Source organism: Crotalus tigris, unplaced genomic scaffold (genome assembly GCF_016545835.1).
Source record: "Crotalus tigris isolate CLP2741 ecotype Arizona unplaced genomic scaffold, ASM1654583v1 scf7180000024337.5909745, whole genome shotgun sequence".
In the NCBI taxonomy this organism is placed as follows: Eukaryota; Metazoa; Chordata; class Lepidosauria; order Squamata; family Viperidae; genus Crotalus; species Crotalus tigris.
The window spans coordinates 2,781,374-2,805,408 of NW_024100507.1; the positions used below are offsets into that span (position 1 = coordinate 2,781,374).

General features: G+C 38.4%; 1 protein-coding gene across 3 annotated transcripts in view; it reads right to left on the reverse strand.

The window, feature by feature from the left end:
• Positions 1-24,035, reverse strand: part of LOC120299984 (ATP-binding cassette sub-family A member 10-like) — an 80,695-nt gene that overhangs the window by 56,470 nt on the left and 190 nt on the right. The window contains exons 2-11 of one of the 3 annotated variants that reach the window (XM_039325401.1): positions 23,310-23,425; positions 22,043-22,244; positions 19,619-19,795; positions 11,105-11,205; positions 8,959-9,185; positions 5,982-6,120; positions 4,427-4,612; positions 3,966-4,098; positions 1,138-1,309; positions 254-312 (exon numbers count right to left, since the gene is read on the reverse strand). In XM_039325401.1, coding sequence (XP_039181335.1) covers positions 254-312; positions 1,138-1,309; positions 3,966-4,098; positions 4,427-4,612; positions 5,982-6,120; positions 8,959-9,185; positions 11,105-11,205; positions 19,619-19,795; positions 22,043-22,244; positions 23,310-23,414 — 1,501 coding nt within the window. In that variant the 5' untranslated portion in view covers positions 23,415-23,425. The remainder of the gene's footprint in view (positions 1-253; positions 313-1,137; positions 1,310-3,965; positions 4,099-4,426; positions 4,613-5,981; positions 6,121-8,958; positions 9,186-11,104; positions 11,206-19,618; positions 19,796-22,042; positions 22,245-23,309; positions 23,426-24,035) is intronic. The other 2 variants (XM_039325402.1, XM_039325403.1) reach the window with 2 other exon arrangements.

Genomic DNA, 24,035 nt, shown 5'->3' on the forward strand with positions numbered 1-24,035 from the left:
TTTTATATATTTACTCTGTTTTCTTGCCAAACTTCTTATAAGATTTCATGTGAAGAACCCAAATATTTAATATAAATAGGTAATCATTGTAAGTCATGCCCATTTTATTAAAACAAATGGTCTAACTTTGGAGATTCAAGAATGGTATTTACATATATTACAGATGCCCTACTTCCCATATGTTTTGTGCTATTTCTGTCATATTTCATAGAACCAAAGCAATAATATATATTCTAAAGTGCAGGTATCTTACCTTTCAAAGCTTCTGTTTCTGTGCTTTTCATTTTATAAATTTTTTTAATGTTATTTAGTCTAAAAAACAGTGAAATAATTATTTGTCAGTACATTGTGAGATTCTTCTTACAAATTTCAGAATTATCCAAAATATCACTTTGAAATAGAATATTAATTTAGCATTCAATATGTCATAGTAAATGTTAGACAAGGGATGCATTTTCCTTTGGTATATGTCCAATAGACATAATAAAATAAACATAAACGTATAATATAAAAAAATAAAAGACAATACAGATAGTCAGATTAGGAGAGGTTAGGAGGGCACATCGCTAAATGATGTGGTTGTAAAGCTTAACACCAGGACCATATGGGTCATTAAGTGAGGACCTCATATAATGTGATGAGGGAAGATGGAATTTCATGCAAGCAGACTGGCGGACACTGAGGGTTGGCACTATAGAGCACAAGCGGATGGGGGGAAAAGCAGGGTGAATGCAAGTGACTTGTAACCTGCTACCAGCTTTCCGTTGACTTTGTTTGTAAGTAACCATCGGGGAGGGTGGAAATGGCAGTCATGTGATCTTGAGATGCTGCAACCATCATAATGGTTACCAAATGGCTGAACTGTGATGATGTGACTGCAGAGATGTTATAATAGCTGCAACTGCAAGGACCAGTCATAAGTCCCCCTCATTCAGCATTGTCACAACTTTGAATAGTTGCTGAATAGATGGCTATAAGCCAAAGACTACCTGTTGCAGCAGAAATGTATTTCTTACAGCATATTATTTTCTCCTTATGAATGAATCTCCCCCAATGTCCTCTGGGAGCAGAACCTATACGTAAAGGAAATTTACAATACGCTCACAGTATTGAATGTCCACATTCAATGTCTCTTACCTTATGGCTTCCTTCCCATTAAACTCAGGAGGCACAGGTTCAGCATTGTCACTGAAGATACTCCCGTGACTCCGTTCGTTTGTAGGAACATCACCAGTATTGGGTCTTTTTGGTTTACACCAATAGGTCTTCTTCAGGAAAAACAATGGAGGATAAGGTACCCCATATTTGTCTAAAAGGTATTTTACAAACAGCAAGTTGTCATAAATCCAAAATAACTGTAAATTCTTAATGTTTACATTGAACATGTAATAAAGTACAATGCTAGTCTTCATTGTTCTTTTGTAGTATTTTCTTAACTGTGAACCTGACAATAAAGTGAATAGATATAGTCAGTTCAGTTCTCTGCTTAATAAATCATTACCTTCATCAAAACTAAAAAAAAGAGGGAAATAGACTAAAGCAACAAACAGGAATATATAATTCATTTGAGAATTCTTGCTAATTTTGATATGTCATTAGCAGAGAACTCTGCATGTAGCATTGGTAAAACTAAGGCTGGTAACCTACATTTTGTTTGTCTTTTGAATCAGTTTTTTACCTCTGGCAACTGCTTGGACAAGTCCCTGCAGTTTTTTTGGCAAGAATTTCAGAAGTGATTTGCCCTTGCCTTTTTCCAAAGACTGTGACAAAGTAACTGGTTCAAGATCACACAGCTGGCTTCATGCTTAAAATGAGAGTAAAAATAATGATCTTCTGGTTTCTTACTAAATGCTTTAACCCAGTGGTAGTGAACCTATGGCACGGGTGCCAGAGGTAGCACTCAGAGCCCTCTCTGTGGGCACGTGTGCCGTTGCCCCAGTCCTAGGCTTTCAGCTGGGTTTTATAAAACCTTTTTGCTTTAGGCCTCCACCGCTGTGTGCAAAAAAAAAAAAAAAAAAGGTTCACTTAATCAGTCAATTTCTCACGGGAAAAAAAAGTTCTTGCAAAGTTGGAATTGATTGATTGAACTTTTTAGTCCCACCCAGACTGCTGTTATCACTGCAGCCATGCCCACTCAATGGACCATGCCCACTCAATGGGCCATACCCACCCAATGGGCCACGCCCACCCAATGGGCCATGCCCACTTGGCACCTGACAATGCATAAGTGGGTTTTGGGTTGCAGTTTGGGCACTCGGTCTCTAAAAGGTTCGCCATCACTGGTGTAGAGTAAGCAAATGAAATTAAAGGTAGATGACAAGAGAGAAGGAAAACTTTCCTTTTGTTTTCTAAACCCCAGTCATTTTGTGGAGCTCATCAGTTCCATTGGCTTCTCATTTTTGTGTTGCAATTCCATTCCCATTAATTTTCCCTACATGACCAACAATTCTAATGCATTGCTTTCATACAAATCAGTCACTTTGCATTCAATTCACAAATATTCAGCACCCATTTATTCTGGGTCTTTTAATCTCTTGTTTTACCAACCACAGTTCTTAAGTAACACATTTGCACTGCATTTATGTTTCTCCTGACATATTCAGCTCCCACTTACATCTACAAAATTGGCAGAAACCTGCTTATATACTTAGTGATTTCTGCTTCTCTTGACAAATATCTTCAAACAGAATTATTCCACCCAATACTTTTCTACCAGCATTTGCACATCTTAACATATTTCCATTCATGTTCCTATTTTTAGTAAATATTCTACCAAGATACACAAATTCACCCACATAACAGGTTTTTTTTTGCTATTTATATGTACTTGCAATTGTTCATTCCATTTTCCCTGTGAAATACAACCACCTTTCTCTTGGATACTATAATTTTCATTCTGCGTTTCTTCATAACATTCGCTGCAAATATTTGGGCTCTCAGCCAACAGAATTTAATCATCCTTACCAAAGTCCATCGCAATCCCAACCAACACAATTAACAACACCATAATAAATCCTTATACAATGCTAAAAATGTGCAAATCAGCCAAAGGGACATCACACCTCTTTCTCTTGCTCCCTGCTCAGTATTAAATATTTTGCCAAGCATCCCATTTATTCTCAATCATATTTTAATTCCATCATCTACATTTCATGCAAACTGTTCTATAATTCACACCTATTAACATTATTTATTTCTTCTAAATCTAATGTCTTCTAAATCCACAAGCATATAGCAGTGATGGCGAACCTTTTAGAGAGCAAGTGCCCAAAAACTGGCCTTGCCCTGCTCCACCCCCACCCCGCCCCGTTCTGTCCCCTCATCCACTGCCCCGCCTACCCGCAGGGCCACTCACTGCCTCCAGGGCCCACCACAGATCGCCCAGGCAGCCTAGCAGTGCTATGGCAGTCACGCCCTCTGCCCACACCCTGCAGCATCAACTGTGCATGATGGGGTGTGAGGGCAGAGTCTTATCTATGCCTCCTGGCTGCCATGTCCTTGGCTGCGCTGCTGCGTGTAGGCCATACTTAGGGGCGACTCTCCTTCAGGGGGGCTGCTAGAGAGGAGGGGGTCATGGGGGGAGGCAAGGCTGGGGCAACGGCACATGTGCCCACAGAGAGGGCTCCGAGTGCCACCTCTGGCACCCATGCCATAGGTTCGGCACCACTGCTCTACACCATTTCTGTACTTTGCATAATACTGGTTTCTTTAAAATGGGCCACAGGTCATACATGTATGCATGATATGTGAACAAGACTGTTGTATTTATGAGCTTCAGATGAATTTCAGGCAACTCAATCTAAAGAAAGATATAATACTTGCTGTCTCAACTTTGTTATTTTTCCCCATTTTTCAGGCCGGTTACAGTTTATCCCTAATTCAAAAATAATGCTTTTGAGATAATGAAAAGCAACTTGCAGAAATGTGGTCTTCAAACTATAATATATTCACAGTAATATTCTTACCAGGCACAACCTTATCAAAATAGAAAGCCAGCAGCATGTATAAAAGGCTGTCAATAAGCAAGCAATAACCATATGGTTCAACCATTAAGTCAGTAAAATCAAAGGTCCTTCCATATTTTTGAAAATAGAGAATCTACAAGAAAAGAACAAAGTTTTTTTGTGAATCAAATTTTCATAGGCAAGAACAAAGAATTGAGATGAAACTATTTAGTAAGTTAAACTATTGATCTGATTCTAACCCCCTTGAAATGGAAGCATGAGTCCCAGCAGTATGAAGGAAAGATTAGAATGGAATGCCATTCTAATATGTGTCCATATTCAGTTTGCTAAGTATCTTTATCAAAATATCTTTGGAAGAGAAATACCTATGTCACCAAAGTGAGTGTCAAATGTGTTTCCTGTTAGTTGCATCATGGTTAGGAAGATAGAATTTTGAAGTGAAATACTATTTGCCACTCTACCTTTGAAAGTCCAGCACCAAAAGCAAATGGGCAGAAGATGCTCAAAATCAATTGCAAATTTGGAGGTATCAACCTAATTGCTGTAGGTACGTTGAGGGCTCCCAAACAAAAAATGAAGATGAAAATTACAAAGCTAGTGATTCTGGGCTTCTTTAGGAGAGAGCTCAACATGAAACAGAGACATATCTGTGAAAGAAGAAATTGCCAGTTAGTAGGAAATACTTTCTCTACAAATATGCAAGATACAATAGAATGAGTGAAATATTGTTTTGTATTTATATGTAAATGTTGCACCCTACTTTAAAAACATAAATTGTTGTAAGGGATATTTGCAGGCCAGGATTCAAGCTAAACTGAGTTAATAAGAAGACAGTGTATAATGCCTTTCCATAGCTGTATTTCCCAAAAGGTTATTATATCTCTAAACAAGAGAAGATGGAGTCCAATCACTGTAATAATGTAACATGCAAACTGTAAATGCTCAAGCTGAAGAGAGTAAAAAAAAAATCAGCAGTGGAGAGAATTGAGTCCATTTGGCTGAGGCATTCAGACAACATGAAAACACTGTGGGACCACAAATGCAACCTGGCACCTACTTTTGCTTCTCCTAATGCCACCATAGTCAATAATTTTGAATAAGTATCTATTCAGCTTCCTTGCTCTGCCACTCAATACCGATGATTGAACTTTTTAACCTAGAACAATTTTTCTGGGCACTACCATCTCCATATTCCTCCTTCCTCTCTCAGATATTGACTCCATCTTTCTTCATCTTCCACTTTCACCCACATTTCCCACACATTTATTTTTCTCCTTGCAATTCATCCAGTTCTTCCATCTTTCCCTCCACCTGGTCTTCTTTCTCTGATCATTGAACAATTTGAAACCTTCCAATATTCCTCCATCTCCTTTTCCCCTCCTTCTCACCTACACATTCTATCTTGCATTTATCATATACACATTTTTAACAGGAACATCCATACAGCATCTTTAATCTTCAGTCAAGTGATACTCAGGATACTTTTTCAAAAATAAGGAAGTAATAGGTTCTCTTTAACGAGCCCAAGCCGGTTAGTAGACTGTAATATTTGACATGAGCTGAAAATTCTGAATAATTGTCTATAAAACATTTAATAGTTATCTAAACTTGAATTTATCAAGAAATGAATGACGTAGTCATATTTTCAATATTATCTGGAAAGGTGCAGCCGGCTTATCAAATGGCTGCCAATGAATACAAAATAGACAGGTATGCTTTTTTCTATCTTTCATCTAACCAAACAAAAGAACTTTCTGCTAAAGGAAATAATCTGTCCGGTGTACTTCCATGATCCCTCAAACTGTTTGTTTGAGTGCTTTATGTTTGGGTGCTTTATTAAAAGGAGAGGACGCTTGAGAAATAAATGTTTTAATTTAATATTTAAATATTAAATTAAATAAAAAGTTTCTTCTTATTCTGGTCCAGAAACTGTCCTCCAGCAGAGCAGAAATATTTATTCTAAATAGTGCATCGAACATATCACTTTAACTGAGAAAAGGAAAGTCCAAGACTTACAGATGAAATGCCATAAAGGAAAAGCAGGACAAATAATGTGGAATTGCTGCTTAGGTAAAAATATGTAGCTGTCAAACAAAATGTCAGCACCATGCTTAGAACTGAGATGTACATGGTGTACAGCAAACCCCAGGAGAGCCTATGAAGAAAAAGACACTGTTAACCTTCTTGGTAACATTTATCTGATTTTTCTCCACCTCCCCTAAATTATTTCTCCAGTTTAGTTCAATATTATGGTCCAAGCCTATAGGAGAAAAAGACTGATTGCAGGAAAGGGTTCTCTTGTTCAGTAAAACTGAGGCGCTTATCATTAAATGGCATTTGGCAGGCGTGTCATGTTAGGAAATGGAGCCCAATATGAAGAAGAGTAGAGGCTTTCAATAGACTTTCCTTGACCCCTTGTCTACACCAATTCCAGGAGTGGCAGAAAAATAAAATTATTATTGTATTTAAATTTATTGGCTATCCAACACCAAGGAGCCAAGGATAACTCTTCCAAACAAAGATAAAGCAGATGTCTCCCTCAACTCTTCCCAGATTGCCGAGTCTTGGTAAAACAATGGCAGATGTAATCAAAGAATATTCATATAAGGTAATATGTTTTGTGGGTCTTTTCCTTTTGCTACTCAGAGCAAGGACTTAAATGCTCTTCTTGACCTCTTTTGGCATCTATTTTGTTTAGAAAGAAGACTGACATCTTGGGCTGATTAAGGTAGTTGCTGTAAGGCTCCTTGCTCTCCATGGAATTATTTCTATGTTGGAGTAAACCCTAGTGACATTATGCCCCTTCCAAACTTATCCCTAAAAACATACCTGCAGAGGTTATCTTTTTATTTTTGTACCCTTTCCATTTTTCTCCATAGCTAATTCTCATTTAAAGAGCACAGCTGTGGAGTAAAATCCATCTAGAATGCTATTGGGCTTGAGTTCTGGTTCTGCCAAAATTGATCCAAGTGATCTAGAACAGGGCTTTTCAACCAGCGGTATAGGTACCACCTGTGGTATATTGGCACATGGCAGATGGTATGCAACCATCCTAGAAAAGTGGTAGCGGGGGAGAGGAATGAGCTGAATCGGTGGCAGCACCGCACAAGCCTGCACGAGAGATGGCTGGAGCTGCAGGGCTGTCAGGGCTCAGCAGAAACGCCAGGATCAGTGCCGCTTTCCAGCTGATCAGCGCTTCTTCAGGACTGTCAGGACTCAGTAGAAGCGCCAGGATCAGCTGAAGCTTGGCACTGATCCTGGTCCTTCTGCTGAACTCAGAAGAAGCGCCGATCAGCTGGAATGTTGCAACATCTCCAGGGCCTTGTGATTTACATTCAGATGCTTGGCAACTGATTCATATTTGTGACGGTCACAGGGTCATGTGAAGTGACCACAACCTCCTGCAACCACCCAGCAGACAGGTGGAATAAAAACAAAACACCCCCACCCCACCTCTGCTGCCAATCCCCAAAAGAAATGCTCACAACAATGAAAACCTTGGACAGGAGGAAGAGTGCCACTGGGTGGGCAGACAGGCATCTTGCTCGGCTGTGGCTTGGGGAGCACTTTTTTCAGTGCCATTGTAACTTTGAAGAGTCATTAAGCGAACTGTTGTAAGTCAAGGACTACCTGTACTTTATCACTTTTTTCCTTTTTTTGGGGTCATCAAGTTTTTGACACCTTGCAAGGCAACTAGTGTACTCCGATATTGCCATATCATAAAAGTGGTACAATGGGTGAAAAGGTTGAAAAACCCTGATCTAGAACATATTAAATCCTAGCTGCCTAGAAGCAGTTTTCTAAAATGAGCAGAGGATCCTTTTTGGAGTAAACCCTAGTGACATTATGCCCCTTCCAAACCTATCCATAAAAACATACCTGCAGAGGTTGTTAAATACATCCCAAAGACATTTGCTCCAAATTGGGATATTGGGTATTTAAACTGGAGGGTAATCCATGGAAAGAAAGATGCATTGTTTGAGTTTTTAGGAGCATAAAGAAATGTTCAACAGTATAAAGAAATGTTTGGGAGCATTAAAAAGCATCTACTGCACTGGAGGGCCTACTTAGTGAATGCAGAGATATCTTTGAGAAATTAAAAGAGGTACAAGCAGAATTAGAAGCAACAGGAAACGTTAGCAGACTCTTTGGTAGAGTTAGTTGCATAAAATACCAAAAAGAATGGATGAGTCGAAAGGGAGAATTTTAGAGAGAAATGCTCACCTAGAGGAGAAGTAAGCCAACTGTAAACTTCATTAGATCCAATGAGCAACAGCTATGGGAGGACCCAGTTCATAATAAATTCATAAATTGAAGTTACCCTCTCAAATGCCTGCAATACCTTCTCTTCTGGCCAGTATTGGACATCCTTACCCTGTGTAAGGTAAAAGTCCTAACAATGATCTTTCCCAGTGGCTGCCCCATTTGGGGGAATATCTTGCCTGAAGAAGGCTCTATTGTTTTTTTCTTAAATATATGAGTGCTAACAGTGGTAAGTTATACATAGGTTTTATTATTTATGATGGCTTTATGTTTAAAGACTTCAAACTTTCTCTTTTGTGGAAAAGTAAGCAACCTTGAGGTTTCAAAATAGGTAGAATACAGCTATTTCTGTAAATAAATAACACTATTTAGCATAAAAACAGACACAGTATGCTGTATGTGTGATTGCAGTGCCCTTCAAAATTGGGTAATTCACCAAAGTATTTTGTAAAATTGCAAATGTGAGAATATTTAGTTATATTTAACTAAGTTGCAGAATGGCTAACCATTCTAACCTGTGGTGATGCCATTAGTCATATAAGTGTATTGAGGTTCAAAGGGAATAGAACTCAACGTGGAGCTACTATTTACAGCACCAGCTCCATAATCAGAGCTTTGTTAAATTCTGTGCTGAGTTTTCCAGCTGGCATGGATTCATCTTCTTTCTTTCTCATAAGAACCTGCTGGATCCAGCTGAGAAAAGGAGACTACAGCCAATTTCATAGCTCACCAGAACGCTGCATCTCGTAGTCCCATTGTCTTCATCACCTCCTTTAATTTCCGTTTCTCTCTTGAAAGAGTTAGTGCCAAGAAATACATAAATGGAACAAAACACAGTGATAAGGCCCAAAGGAACACACCATTTTCTAATTCAAATGCCATGGAAACAGAAGGCGATCTCATACGGATGCCATTAATAGAACTCATTTCTTCCCAAACAGAGTGATTGGTGATCCTCTAAAAGTAAAGACAAAAACATTTTTGAAATTACTGATAACCTTTTCCATAGGTGATTTGGCATGCTTTTTTTGTGAGAAGGGTGGCTGTAAAATTTTGAGAGAGAAAGAGAGAGGCAGTCAGGCAGGCAAAATCTGATCAAATAAGTAAATGCTGGGAAAAGCATCATGGTCCTCATCACTTACAAAACTACAAGACATTATCCAGTGCCTCATTTATATGTCATTAATATACTGTACAGTATATCTCTAAATTTATCTACTTCTGCTATTGATTTTTAAATATGACTATGTACCTTGCTTTCTATCTATAGGTTTTCAGCAATGTATTGTCATTAGTTGTTTGCCAATATCTGAATTAAAACCAAAAATGTTTCCCAAGAGAAATGGATGAGGTAATGGCAGCCAAGTAGAAAATACAGAAATGCCTATTTTATCTTTAATTATTTTCACATTTCAATTCTTCCACCTTTAAGAAATTTTAAGGGATTTATGTAGATGATAAAAAGCCATTAAAACATTCAGAACAACTATACAAACAGTAAAACAAACACAAAACTGTAAGCAGTAAAAAAAAAAAAAGACAGCATCAAGAGAAGGCTCCATGAGACAATCTAGTCTTTAAAAGCTTCTGAATCACCAACAATTAGAAGCCTAGCCTGATCGCAGCCAGAAGACTGTGCCACAGTGTATGTGTGGAAGGAAAAGTCTTCACTACAATATATTTTCTATAAGTGTTTGCCAATATTTGAATTAAGTTTTTTTTCCTATATGAGGAGCAAGAAATAAGATGTCTAGGTATTTCAATCATTTTTTTTCTTTATAATGTAATTGCCTGGGCTTCCCTCTCTTCTTCCTCCTATTTTAATATTATAAGATATAATTAACTCAGTTAGATAGTTAAAAGATAGATAGATAGATAGATAGATAGATAGATAGATAGATAGATAGGTAGGTAGGTAGGTAGGTAGGTAGGTAGGTAGGTAGGTAGGTAGGTAGGTAGGTAGATCTTGTTCTAATCAGAGTGGTTTCTTTTCCTAAGTATGTTAAGTACATATATATTGGGGGGGATTAATTTGTTAATCTGATACAGGAACCTAACAATGATCTAATACTGGAATCAAAACAGGAAAGCACTTATCTGCACTGTGAGTAGATTAGAACAAGATATATTCTACAGCCCAGGAAGATCCAGATGTAGTGAGTAGGATAAAAAGCAGCCCGATTTATCAAAATATATAAAATTGCAGACAAAATGAAAGAATAGAGGAGTCATTCAAATAAAACTGAGAAAATGTGGCTGCCATTGCTACGGATAAAAGACTTACTTTGTAGGAAAATAGCACACACACCCCAAGAAGGAAATATTTTTGAGGATATTAAAAGAGCAGAATATTATATTTCCCAAAGGAATAATGGGAGGAAATCCTAAAAGGCAAAAACTTCTCCCTCTCCCCAAACAGAAACTCGGCAAGCCAGCTCTGTAGAAATGCAGATTTGATAACCCTATTCAGAAAGACTGGTCTATTTATTCATAAGCAAAACGCCTTCAGCTATAGCCCCAGAGAAGGTTTGAGCTGATGGGATTAGAAAAACAAAGACTCCAAAAAACATGATCTTTAGGAGGATTACCCCACCCCCATTAGAATACCAAAAGGGCACACTGAAGCTCAGGTCAAAGTTTATTGCACAGGAACAGGAAGAGCCTCAAATACAATGCCACAGGAAGAGGAATAACTCCAAACACAAAAGCCCAAGAAAATATAAAAACCCACCACTCCCAGCTCCATTTTGTCAGATACATGCTGTGTCACTAAAGTTTCTGATAACTAAATAAACAACAACCTTCTTTCCAAACAGCTTCCATTTTGTTTTTTCCCAGCTTGGACTGAACCTGAAGATTTTTCTTTCAACACTTACTTCAATAAGTGCACTGTCAATGCTAGATTGCAGTGAGACAAAGCCTTGAGTCCAATATGTCGGATTTTCACAGTAAATTGAGGAAAAGTTGAAACAGGTATCTACAAAAAAAGGGGAGAAGAGAAACAGATTTTTACAATATTATATGTACAATCTTATAAATTAAAAGTCCCTATTAATTGGGAAAAAGTTGGGATTTCACTGGACTGGACGATTTCCAGGAAAATGATTCAGAAAGGCTTGAGAAGCACTGAGTTTCCCTCTCTTCTAAGAGCAAAGAGAGGGAAGAACTTTACTTTGCTTTTTCCCAACTTCACTGACTTCCTCAGGTACTTGAAGTATTGGGGCCAACCAAAATTATCTTACATAAGAGTAGAACAATATAACTCACCAACATCTTAAACAAAACACGGCTCAATACATCCTCCTATCTAAAGTGAAGAAGAAAATGGGAGCTGTTTCTAAAAATTATTTCCATTCAAACTATAATTTATTTGAAAAGTCTAATTTAAGTGCTGTCATTATTGAATTGGATCGGACATATTTACATGATTATATTTTCTTGGAAAAAATAAAAGACAATCCTGAAAAAAGGGAAAATCTGAAAGAGTATAAGTATAAAGAAAATTAATTTTTTGGTTTATAACTTGGTTTTACAAAGGAAAATTTAAGAGCAAAATCAAGAAAATATTTAAATCAAATTAATCTAAAGAACAAATTTCTGAAACAAAGGACCATCCTTTATAATAAAGGGCATATGGTCACTATAAATATATTATATACACGGTTAACTTATTGGTACCACATTCAATACTTTTATGCTTTTCCTGACATATACAACTCCCACGTTCATTTAACAAAATGGGCATAAGTTTGTTCTCAGCCATTTTCACTTTGTTTGACAAACATTTATTCCTTGCCTCAGACATCAAGCTAGCCCCTGCCTTCCAATCAGCATTTGCACATTATTATCATTATCATTTCAATTAATAAGCTAACTAACTACAAAGCAACTCAGGGTGACATAACAAAAATATAAAAATACGACTTCCGGTTCTGGTTCGTGGCGTCAGTAGTTGAACAGGGAGACTTCTCTCCTCGTCGACTAGGTTTCCCTCCGTTGGTGGACCCTTATACGGGTCCAAAGTCACCCTGGAGGGTGCGACTTCTGTCAAGGAGGCTGTGGTCCGGCTGTGGAGGAGCGGCGGTTCCTCCAGTTGTCTGGACGAAACTCTGAAGACCGACGGAGAAGAAGATCAGCCAGGAAAATGGCCGATCGCCCTGCCGCTTCAGACCATAAGTCGAATAACATCTAAGCTTTTAGTGCCCCCGTGGTGAATCCGGGTGAGAATTTTTTCTTATTTTTCTCTCTTTTCCGTTTATTTTTCGATTGTGTGCCTGTAAAGAGCTTTTGAAATTATTTCCCTGACTTGGAAAGGCGGCTTCTGCTTTTTTATGGGAAGAAAGGCATTTCACAAATACTGAAAGGCTATAATCTATTTTTATTGGGACACTAAAAAGGAAAAAAAAGAGGAAAAGGCCTCTCTCTCCTTTCTTTTTAAGGAATTTACTATTTCTACATATATATATATATATATATATATATATATATATATATATATATATATATATATATATATATATATATATTCTGAGGTTTTCGTGGGTATTTGTATGTAGGTCTTTGGTTGTTCGGGTTTTCTCCCACGTAAAATTGGAAGTGTCTTGGCGACGTTTCGACGAAGTCCCATTCGTCATCTTCAGGCTGGTGTTTTCAGCTTCGTGCTTCGAGCAGCAATGTGTGGTCTTAGCTGTTTCTTCCTTTTAACTGCCAGTGGGGGTATGAACTGATTGGGTGGGAGCTTGGCTGTGTTCTGATTGGGTGGAGGTGTGTTCTGATTGGTTAGGGGCTTGGCTGTGCTCTGATTGGCTGGGCTCCCATACATAAAAGGCACCACAGACAGAATCAGTAAGATCCTCCATAAACACAACATCAAAACAGCATTCTGCACAAACAGAAAAATATCCACCATCCTTAGAAACCCCAAAGATAAAATTGAATTAGAAAATCAAGGAGTATACGAAATCCCATGCACCACTTGTCCCACCACATACATCGGACAAACCAACAGAAGAATAAGTGCACGCATTGAAGAACATAAGAACTCAGTCAAAAAAGAGGAACCAACATCTTCCCTGGTCCAACACCTTAAAGCCACAGGACATGAAATTGACTTTAAAAATACCAGAACCATTGCCAAAAGTGAACATTTTAATAACAGAATAATCAGAGAAGCCATCGAGATAGAAAAACGCCCACACAGCATGAACAAGCGAGATGATACCTCCCGCCTACCAGCCATTTGGAAACCCGCCCTTATTGACAAACGACTCCCTAACACAAAAAATGATACCAGACCCACACTCACAAAAACCACACAGGATGTCACCACCACACATCCACGCAAAAAACAAACCCAAAGCCACACCGATGATGAGGCATGACCACAAACCAGAAGCCAGACCACAGCTGCATCATTAGCCACTTTAAACCCTCTCCAATCCATACATGAAGCAAACTGACACCCTCCATGAAGAGCAGGCATGACCACGAACGCGAAGCCAAAAAATAGCAAGGCAGCCCAAAATCTTAAACCCCTCTGCAACTCAGACTAACCTGAGCACAACCAAACAGAACACTCCCCCAGCCAATCAGAGCACAGCCAACCCCCCAGCCAATCAGAGCACAGCCAAGCCCCTAACCAATCAGAACACACCTCCACCCAATCAGAACACAGCCAAGCTCCCACCCAATCAGTTCATACCCCCACTGGCAGTTAAAAGGAAGAAACAGCTAAGACCACACATTGCTGCTTGAAGCATGAAGCTGAAAACACCAGCCTGAAGATGACGAATGGGACTTCATCGAAACGTCGCCAAGACACTCCCAATTTTATGCTGGCATCTGCCAGCATCATCAGGGTAGTCTCCAGTCGATGGGAGAAGCTATTTATAAATGTGGCGTTCTTTGCGCCCGGCTTCTTGACCTCGTCATGGGTCCCAGCCAATCCACCTGCGTTTTGATCGTAGTTTCTGTGTTGCAAGCTGTAATTTCCTCACTTTCCTTACTTGTGCTGGTACCGCAGCTCTTCCTCCCTTCTTTGCATAACTGTAAGTCGGGGCGACTCCTTAATTCCACGTAATTAGATGTGCACTGTCTGTGTTTACGTTGTTTATTCTCCTCATCCTCCTTCTTAGTACTCCCTATTTCTCTTCTCCTCCCCCTGTTTCTCTGTTTACGATCCTCTTTCAAAACTATACCCTCATTGTTTGTCTCTGTAGCCCAAGATTCCATTGTGTTTACATCATCCTTTTTCCCGTTCCTTCGTATCACTTTATTAACTCCCCTTTCTATTTTCTCTTCAATGGGGGTGATTTTAACACCCTCTCCAGAATTCGTGGCGCCCACAAATTGATTGCTGACCCCTTTTCCCGAGGGGGCTGTCCCTTCACTGTTGTTTGTGTATTCGCTCATTACTTGGGGGTATGCAATCTTCCTTAAAAGGAGAGAGGCGGAATCCTTACGGTCGTGACTTGCATCTCCTTGTGCATTCCTACGGGGAGTCGTTCCTCTCAAATGTCTGTAGGAGCATGTGGAAGCTCTAAGATTATAGCGAACAGGCTTCTCATCTCCCCATTGTTTTCCTGCGTTCCCAAGGCAATAACAGCTCAATCAGGAAATGTCATTAGTGAAGTTAGTTGCAGGATCGCCAGTGGAATTACACGTGGCATTCCAATCTTTCGAATCATGATTGTTTAATAACCCGAAGTCTATACCAGATTGCTTTTTTTGTCAAACTCCTCGCTGTTCCTGGGAGACCCTCAATTCATCAGTACTTGGCTCTTGGTTGTCAATCCACTCCTGTGTCCATGGGGGAGGGGCATATGTTTCAGCAGGTGGGGAGTTACTCCGCTGCTGATTATTCCCTGTCTGGGTATTTCCAAGGCTCGTCTCCTCCGTCAACCCTCTTTGCCGAAGGCAAGTAATGTTACATCGTTTTTCTCCGGAGGGACGGTCGCGCATTGCCCTTGCTCTTAATGTTACATGTGCTGGGCATAGGTCCACATGTCTGTTGATGGATTCTTCATTGGAGAGCCACGCCTCTTTAAGGAGCCGGCCCCCCTTCGTGCTGTCACTGGCCATCACCTGCACGTTGCTAAAATCGAACCTATGCCCAGATTCTAGCATATGCGCCCCGATTTGGGAATACTGATCGCCTCTCCTTACCGCCAACTTATGCTTGTGAATTCTAGTTTTGACACGTTTGGAGGTCTCCCCCACGTAATTGGCAGAGCAACTTTCACAGTTGATCCTGTAAATGACATTGGACTTCTCTATGGTGGGGAGTGGATCTTTCAATCTCATCACCTTAGATCGCAGCGTCTGGTTGGGGTTATGTGCCACCCTCACATCATAGGGGGCCAATATCCTAGCCGTGGCTTCTGAGATGGTGTTAATGTAAGGAAGAGTGATACGAAGTCTCTGTGATGTATGTTCTTCTATTTGAGACCTGATGGGGAGGGAGGGTCTGGATGATAGTCCATGGCGCCTGATGAACTTCATAGGGTAACCATTGTGCCTGCACACCTTAAAAAGGTGCTTCTTTTCTTCCGTCCTAGCCTTGGCAGAGTTGCAGTGGGAGCCTACTCTCTTGAAGAGTGTTCTAATGCAGCTGGCCTTGTGGGCCACTGGATGGTTGCTATCATAGTGTAGAATTCTATCTGTGTGCGTGGACTTGTGGTAGACCCTAGTCTTCAGGGTTCCATTAGGTTGGCGGTGGACCAGGACATCAAGAAATGCCAACTCACCCTGGTGCTAAATAAATAAATAAATAAACTGCAAATCCGCGCACACCAAATTGAGTATGCCCTCAAAGCCAGCTTTTTGGCTCCTCTTGATGATGACAAATGTATCGTCCACGTAGCGAGCCCAGAATTTAGGACAACACTGGGTCATCGCTACGTGCTCCAATTGCTTTTTATAGTTTTATAACTTCCTGGTGTTCGTATATTTTATTGTTTAATGTGAGTCTACCCAGGAATCACTGTTTTGTTTTTAATATTCTTAATTATATATATATATATATATATATATATATATATATATATATATCCTTAATGGTTATAAAAATACGAATACACACACACACACACACACACACACACACACACGTATATATAAAACCTTAAAAGACGGGGGAAAAAAGAACTGATTTTTGGAAAGGACTTTCTTAACTTACTTCATCTAGTGGTGAAAATGTAATACTGCAACCCTGCTTATTTCTTCTTATGAACTTTAAAACACTAAAGCTGTGGGGGCAGATGTTTCTACATTAAACAAAGCCTCTACAAAAAAGAAAAAGAGATCTCCTTTTAAGCATTAGTATTAAAATGGAGAAACCTCAGATACAACTGAATTGTGCACTTATATTGGAAAAGATTTATGAGGCCACTGCAGAAATTTGTGCTACATTTAAAAACTGTACTTCAGAATTAAGATCCAGAGACTCTGCTATATTTGCCCAAACTGATGTCCAGGTTACAACTGATTATGGCATAAATCAAAATGTGCCAGAAGAGGAATTTACAGAGATAGAAGAGGAATTTATTTCATCTGACAATCTCTTCTCCAGCAATTTAGAGAACCAGAAGAAGCAAAGACTAAGACTTCAAAATACAAAGCAACTACATCGCAAAGAGAACAGAAAAAGACGTTTACTGCAGAGGAAGAGATTTATACTCTCTCAAAGATTATTACAAGCAATAAAATTGATTTATTGGTTGAAAGAGAAAAAAGATGCTTACTACAGAGAAAGGGACATACATTTGCTCAAAGATTACTACAAGCATCGAGAATGGATTTACTGGTTGAAAGGGAAGCGTCTTCATGGAAGCTGGTGTGGCATAGAAAGAAACCCAGAATCAGACTCAAAAACAAATTTAAAAATGTTTAATGGAGCAAAAAGCAATGTTGATTTCATGGATTGCTTTAAGGATAATGATTTAGAGCTGAAAAATGCAATTATACACATGCGTGTTTAAATTAGTAAAAATTGTTGAATGGATTAAAAGGCAATGTTTGTTCTATGGATTGTTTTAAGTAAAATTAATTTGACTTAGAAGTAAGAAATCTACAATTATATTCATGTGTGTTTAATTTAGTTTGATGTCTTTTTTGCTTTATGGAAGTTTGTTTGGTATGGAAATATGAAAGTTAAATGTGGAATGAAAAAAGAAACTTGGCTTTACAGAGACTAAGAATGCATCTCTTGGAGTAATAGATTGATTTAGACTGGAATTTTGAAATGTTTAATTAATTAGGAGATTTTTGTGTATAATAATATGTTTCGTTATGGTAATTAATTGGATAGAATTTGGTTTGTTTAATGAATGGAAATGAATTGTCAAATGATTTAGATTTAGAAGTAAGAAAATTATAACTATAATTTTAATGTGTAATGTTTAATTAATTAAGAGATATTTGTGTATAATAATACAATTTGATATGATATGATAATATTGTCTTTTTAAACTAAATTAGTTATTATTGGAAGAAGAAATAAATAATATTGGTGATAAAAAAGGGATGAGAGAGATTAAGAACTTGAATATATTTGCAAGAGATATTTGAAGGGATAATATGTTGATGTAAAATATTATTTGATTATGGTAATTGAAATTGATAAAGTTTTAATAACAGGTTTAGTAATAATAGAAATTTAGGATACAAATGAAATATATTAAATTTATTATGCTACTTGAGGGAAATAGAGAGATTATAGCGAATGTATTAAGTTGAGCTGTTATTGTGTGATTTTATGTTGGAATCTGTGTTTACCCAAACACCACGGTGTGTCTCAAACACTTTTTGTTAAAGCTATAAAACTAATATATATATATATATATATATATATATATAAATACATAAAACCAAACCTAGACCAATAATAATAATGCAAGAACGATGCATCACACTGAGGAAACAAAAAGAATTAAAATACCACGTATTTGGTGCAAGTTTTATAAGCCACCCAATCTCAGTGTTTGCTGACAGAGTCAGGTTAGTAGAGCTTTATTAACAGATCCTCTCCATTTGTTTTTCCATTTTTAGTAAACATTTTACCAAAGTACACAAATTCATTTACTTGCTCTATTTTTTTGCCATTTATTTACAACTTGCCAATTTCATTTCGTTTTTCCCTGTGAACCATAACTATCTTTAGGTTTAATATATTAATTTCAGATCCATGCTTTTTATTGTTATTATGCAATCTGTCTAACATTCAGTGCAAATAATTCAAGTTCTCAGTCTCAATAACGTAGCATCCCCTTTATACATTTGCATCACCATCTAATATGCTTCTAACACCATAGCAAGCATTCCCGACAGTCTAAGTCTAATCATTCGACTGGAAACTCTTCATTTTGTCCTCTTAACTTCCAAAATACTTTTTTTCTTATTTTGTCAAATTATTCTCCACTTTCTCTCCCTATTATGATCATAACTATTTTCTGTTTTCTTTGTCTATATTCTTTGCAATGTTTGTTTCTTCTCTTTACAGATTACACAGTATCTTTCCCTTATTGTCATTTTGTAGTATTCTCTTACCACTTTGTTTTTGAGAAAATTTATTGTCTGCTTTCCTGCAGAGGAGGCTGTAAATCTAAGTAAGCCTACAGGTCCTCCTGCTTGAGCAGGGAGCTGGACTAGAAGACCTCCAAGGTCCCTTCCAGCTCTATTCTATTCTTGTATGTATTTTTTTTAATTCACAGGTTTCTTCACAGTGTCATTCCACTAAATACTCTGAAAGAGTATTAAAAAACTCCCACTTAGCATAACTCCAAACATATCTCTTGTACTTTTATAATATAATTCTCCTTATTGTGTTTCAAGTAGCTACTATTTATCTTGATTTATCTCTCTTTTTACACCACTTTCTCTTTATTCCATTGGATGATCAATCCTAACATTAACCCTAAAACGTAGGGATTTTGTTCAGTCCCATGCTGGTCTTCTGAGGGCTTAATATCCTAAATTCATGACACAAATTGCATTATTACATCCCCAATAAATAAGCATGAAAATAGTACCAGTTAAAATCTGCACATACGTGTATCCCTGTAAATGAAAATTGTAGTGTCATTCTAAAAATGAAATATTGTAAAGCATGTTGAAAGTACATGCGTACACACAGACTATATGTATACATGCAAATATATAATATACGAACATATGATGCTACACCTGCATCTGACTTTCATGTAAACCTGTGTTTGTTAATCTTGGCAACTTTAAGATGTGTGGACTTCAACTCTCCAGCCACCTATGCTGAGTGGAATTCTGGGATGTGAATTATGATGTGAAGTTCTCACATCATAAAGTTGCCAAGGATGAAAAACACTTCTATAGATGTATTAATATCTAGAATGAAACACATAGCCATCTTGAATTACCTATAAAAGCAAAATCTTTGTGTGGGTTAACTGTTCTGTAGAGAGGAAATCTGAGTCGATAGGAAATTTCATCTTGAAATATAACTCCAATAATATCTAAGTTCAAGTCCTCCTCTGATGCCATGGCATTCTCATCTTTCATAGTCTTCTCATCTTCCATCACTTTTGTCTCAACACCTTTAAGTATAGAAATCATGTCAGTAAGTGGAATCCTACACAGGACAGGGAAAGAGAAATGTCTTTGCCTGCTGATGTTTCATTAGCTGTATCAGTTAACCATTTCAAGGGTTATTATCAAAAATTTGGCCAAAAGAATAATGGATTAAAAAAATAGACTGATATTTAATCTTCTAGCCAGAACTCTGTTAGCACCTAAGTTAAATAAAAGGAGGTGAGGTACAGATAGGCAAGCAGAAATGCCTTTTCATTCATCTATTCGATAGATGTCTTGATCTTAAACATATCTCCTTGCATAACATATTGGCTACGTTCACCCATCATACTAATCTACAAAAAAAACTCAACCCCAAATTGTTTAATTTTTGCTTCTCGAAAAACAGGGCTATAGCCATCTAAAAACAGGTTTTATTATAAGTTATATGAAATCAGTTGATCACAATATACAAGGGCAATTCGGAAGTAAGCCTCCATTTGGTTATCAATAACAGACACTTGCAGATACAGAACTTGTATTGTACACATTAAAAAAATACAACATTACATTACTTTTTGACATAATCGCCATTCAAATTGAAGCACTTGTCATAACATCTTATAAGATTTAAAATTCCTTCTGCAAAAAAATCTCCTGCCTGGGTATGAAACCACCCTGTAACAGCATTGTGAAATGCATTGTCATTGTCGAAGCAGTGCAATGCAAGCCAGTTTTTCATTTAAAAAACTGGTCCATTTTCAATTGATCTAGCAGATAAATCAACTGCAACACAACCTTCTCCTTCCACTCCTCACCGCCTACTGAACTACTGCACACAGCGCCATAGGACGGGCATCGCTATCCCCACCTATTTCCCGCACATACTCAAATGGAGGTTTATTTTTGAATTGCCTTTGTATAAAAAACATCACAGACAAACCACAGGTAGCATGATATATGAACCCAGTCATATTTCATATACCAGTGGTATTTATTTATTTTTACCTCATCTTTATTATTTTTATAAGTTACTCAAGGCAGCAAATATATCTAATACTCCTTCCTCCTCTTGTTTTCCTCACAACAATAACCCTGTGAGATGTGTTGGATTGAGAGAAAGAGTGACTAGCCCCAAATTAGCCAACACTTTCATGCCTAAAGCAGAACTAGAACTCAGAGTCTCCTGGTTTTTAACCCAATACCTTAACAATTAGACCAGTGGTTCTCAACCTTTTTAATGCCGTGACCCCAACCAGTCGTAAGTCAAGGACTACCCAACCGGTCATAAGTCGAGGACTACCCAACTGGTCATAAGTCGAGGACTTTCCCTGCCCGGGAGTGCTGCGCATGTGAGGTGCCGCCCCCTGCACCGGCTGAAGCGTAGCTGGCAAGCGGCAGAGACGGCGCAGGCCGACCACCGGCTGGGCCACCAGCTGGCCCAGCCCAAGGGAGGTAAGGCACCCGCCAGGCCCCACGCACGCCAGCAACCCTCCCTGCACTTGCTGGCCTCCCATCTCCCACCCCTGGCCCTCTTTTACTTACATTTTTAGTAGTTGCTCAGCAGGGAGGGGTGGAAACTTCCAGACAGCTCGCCTTTGCTGCAGACAACTTGCAGCACCGTTTGCAGAATGGGACTTTTGGCGGGCTCAGCAGAGCAGAGACAGCCTGGGCAATTCCTATTGGCTTTTGAAAGCCAATAGAATTAGACTCTATTCAAGAGAGTCTATTCTATTGGCTTTCAAAAGCCAATAGAATAAAAGGGAGTAGCACAGCCAAGGAAAAGGGGGAAAAAATGGTGGACTGCGTTGTTTGGCGACCCCGATGAAATGGTCGTTCGATCCCAAATGGGGTCCCGACCCACAGGTTGAGAACCACTGCATTAGACCTATCTGGCTCTCTTACTCACTTTCTCTAAACCAGTGGTTCTCAACCTTTCTAATGCCGTGACCCCATAATACAGTTCCCCATGTTGTGGTGACCCCCAAGTGGGTGTGGCCACCAACAAGAGGGAGTAGGACAGCTAGGGAAAAGGGAAAAAAATGGCAGACAGCATGGTTTGGCGACCCCCGTGAAATGGTCGTTCGACCCCAAATGGGATCCCGACCCACAGGTTGAGAACCACTGCTCTAAACTGACGTACATAATGTATGAACAGCATTGGAGGATACCTACAATCATTTTTCTATAGTTACCAAACTTAATCAAAATGAGCCCAGTTGAAATTAGCCTCTATTATAGTCTTTGAAAACATTTTAACAGATACATTATACCTTTTAGAGGAGAGAGTATTTCTATTTTCTTCATTATTTCTCTTGACATCTTAGTATTTGGAGCATACAAAATTTTAACTCCAGTAATATTAAATGAAGGTTTCCCGAGAAGAGCATGAGGTATTTCGCCAGAATCCTGATTTGTCAATCCAAGTGTTGCTAATAGTATTATACTGAAGACAACCAGGGAAGAAAACAATTCCTGGAAATGTGAAATAAGTCCAATTTATTAACACCCATTACAGTATTTTGGAATGATCGCAGCAAGGCAATTCTATTTTGAATCATAGGCATATCATTGGGATCTACACAAATGAAAATATAGCAAAAGAGAATCTAGGAGGCTGGACCTTGCAATGTTGCATACATGCATACTCTCACATCATGCTTTCAGGTACATGTTTGTGTCTATTCGCATCACACCCTACAGAAGCACATATAAAATATGCATGGGGAGAAGTTGTAATGCTAGTGAGGAAGCTCTGCTCCCTTTTCATATCCACACATTCATTCTTAACCCCAAAAGGCATCCTGAATTCAGCATACTGGTGTATGGCAGATGGGGGGAAACTTAAAAAAAAATGCTTTTAGAACCACCCTTATTCCTAAAGCGTTACAATTTTAATTTTGAGACAGAAAAGATTACTCTATCCTCCCTACATTGCACAGAAAGGAAAGCTTTTACATGGCTGGTGTGTGCTCTCTTTTTGGTTATAATGAGAAATGTTAGCAGCTCAAGAAAGTTGCTAAAATTCTTTTAGCAAAGAGTTAAAGATCCTTTAGCTTTCCTTTCTTAAACTTATTTATTGGACTTTTTGGCCTTCACATTTACAAACTGATTTTTTTTTTCTTCTTCTATCTTTGTACGCTGGAGGTCCTCCAAGCGTGAGATCATTCCTGCTATGTCAGTGTACAGTCAAATATTGTTGTCCATCACTAAACTGAAGCTGAACCCATTCCATCTTATTCTGCACTCTTATCTTGCAAGTTCTTGAGACGTCAGACCATTAGCAGAATCTGTTGCTGATATAAAACCAAAAAAACAGAAGCTAGTCCCCACACATGAGTACCTTCCCCTCTTTCCAAAACCAGTTATATTCATCACGCTGTACAACACAAATCGTCCTTAGTCCAATTTTTGGCATTAGATTCACAACTTTCATCCCTTAGAAACAGAGAAAGGAAACCAGGAGAAAAGAAAGCTCAGTGGAGAGTAGAGGTGGGGAAGGAGGGTTGTTTTCACTGAAGGTTGCTGCTTGGCACTTGCCTGAAAACTCTGCATTCTCATCCTCCATTTCAGAATTATATTTTTCCACAAAAGTGCCGCAGTCTGTTGACACACGCTTCTTTTTCGCATGTACTCCATCTGCATGGTAAGGCTTGCTTGAAATAAAAATAAAAAAAAAATCCACCAAGAAATCTTAACATCAAGCAAGCTGTAGTGGGAGGCACAAGTTAAATATTACAATGCCCCTCCTTTCCTTGCTTATGGGGTTATGTTCTATGCATCTATTTATTTCCTAAACAGATCAATATAGGTTAAAGCCATGCAGGGTTTTGACTTAGAATTATTTGATCCAGAGTATTTGAGTATATCTCTTTTTCCTTAGCTAAATACAATAGAATGGACAAAAAAACATGAAACAATCAAATCTCTGTATAGTATCCACATCTACTCCATTGCACTTAGTAGCATTTTCAGGTGTCCAAGCAGAGCTCCATATTAGCATCCAACCATGCAAAAAGCAATTTATCCATAATCTTTAGATCATGCCAATAAAAAAACAACACAATGTTCTAAGAAACTTCACTAAATAGCTTTCTTTTAACATAATTTAACCTAACACAGCTTTACTCAGAAGCAGGATCCACTTCAACAAGATAAATCCAAGCAAGGCATATATGCAGATTGAGTTGAACTGAATTTATAGTAGCTTTCAACGAGTTAAATTGCATAATGCTTGAAATTTAAATAGTATTCTGTGTAACTGGA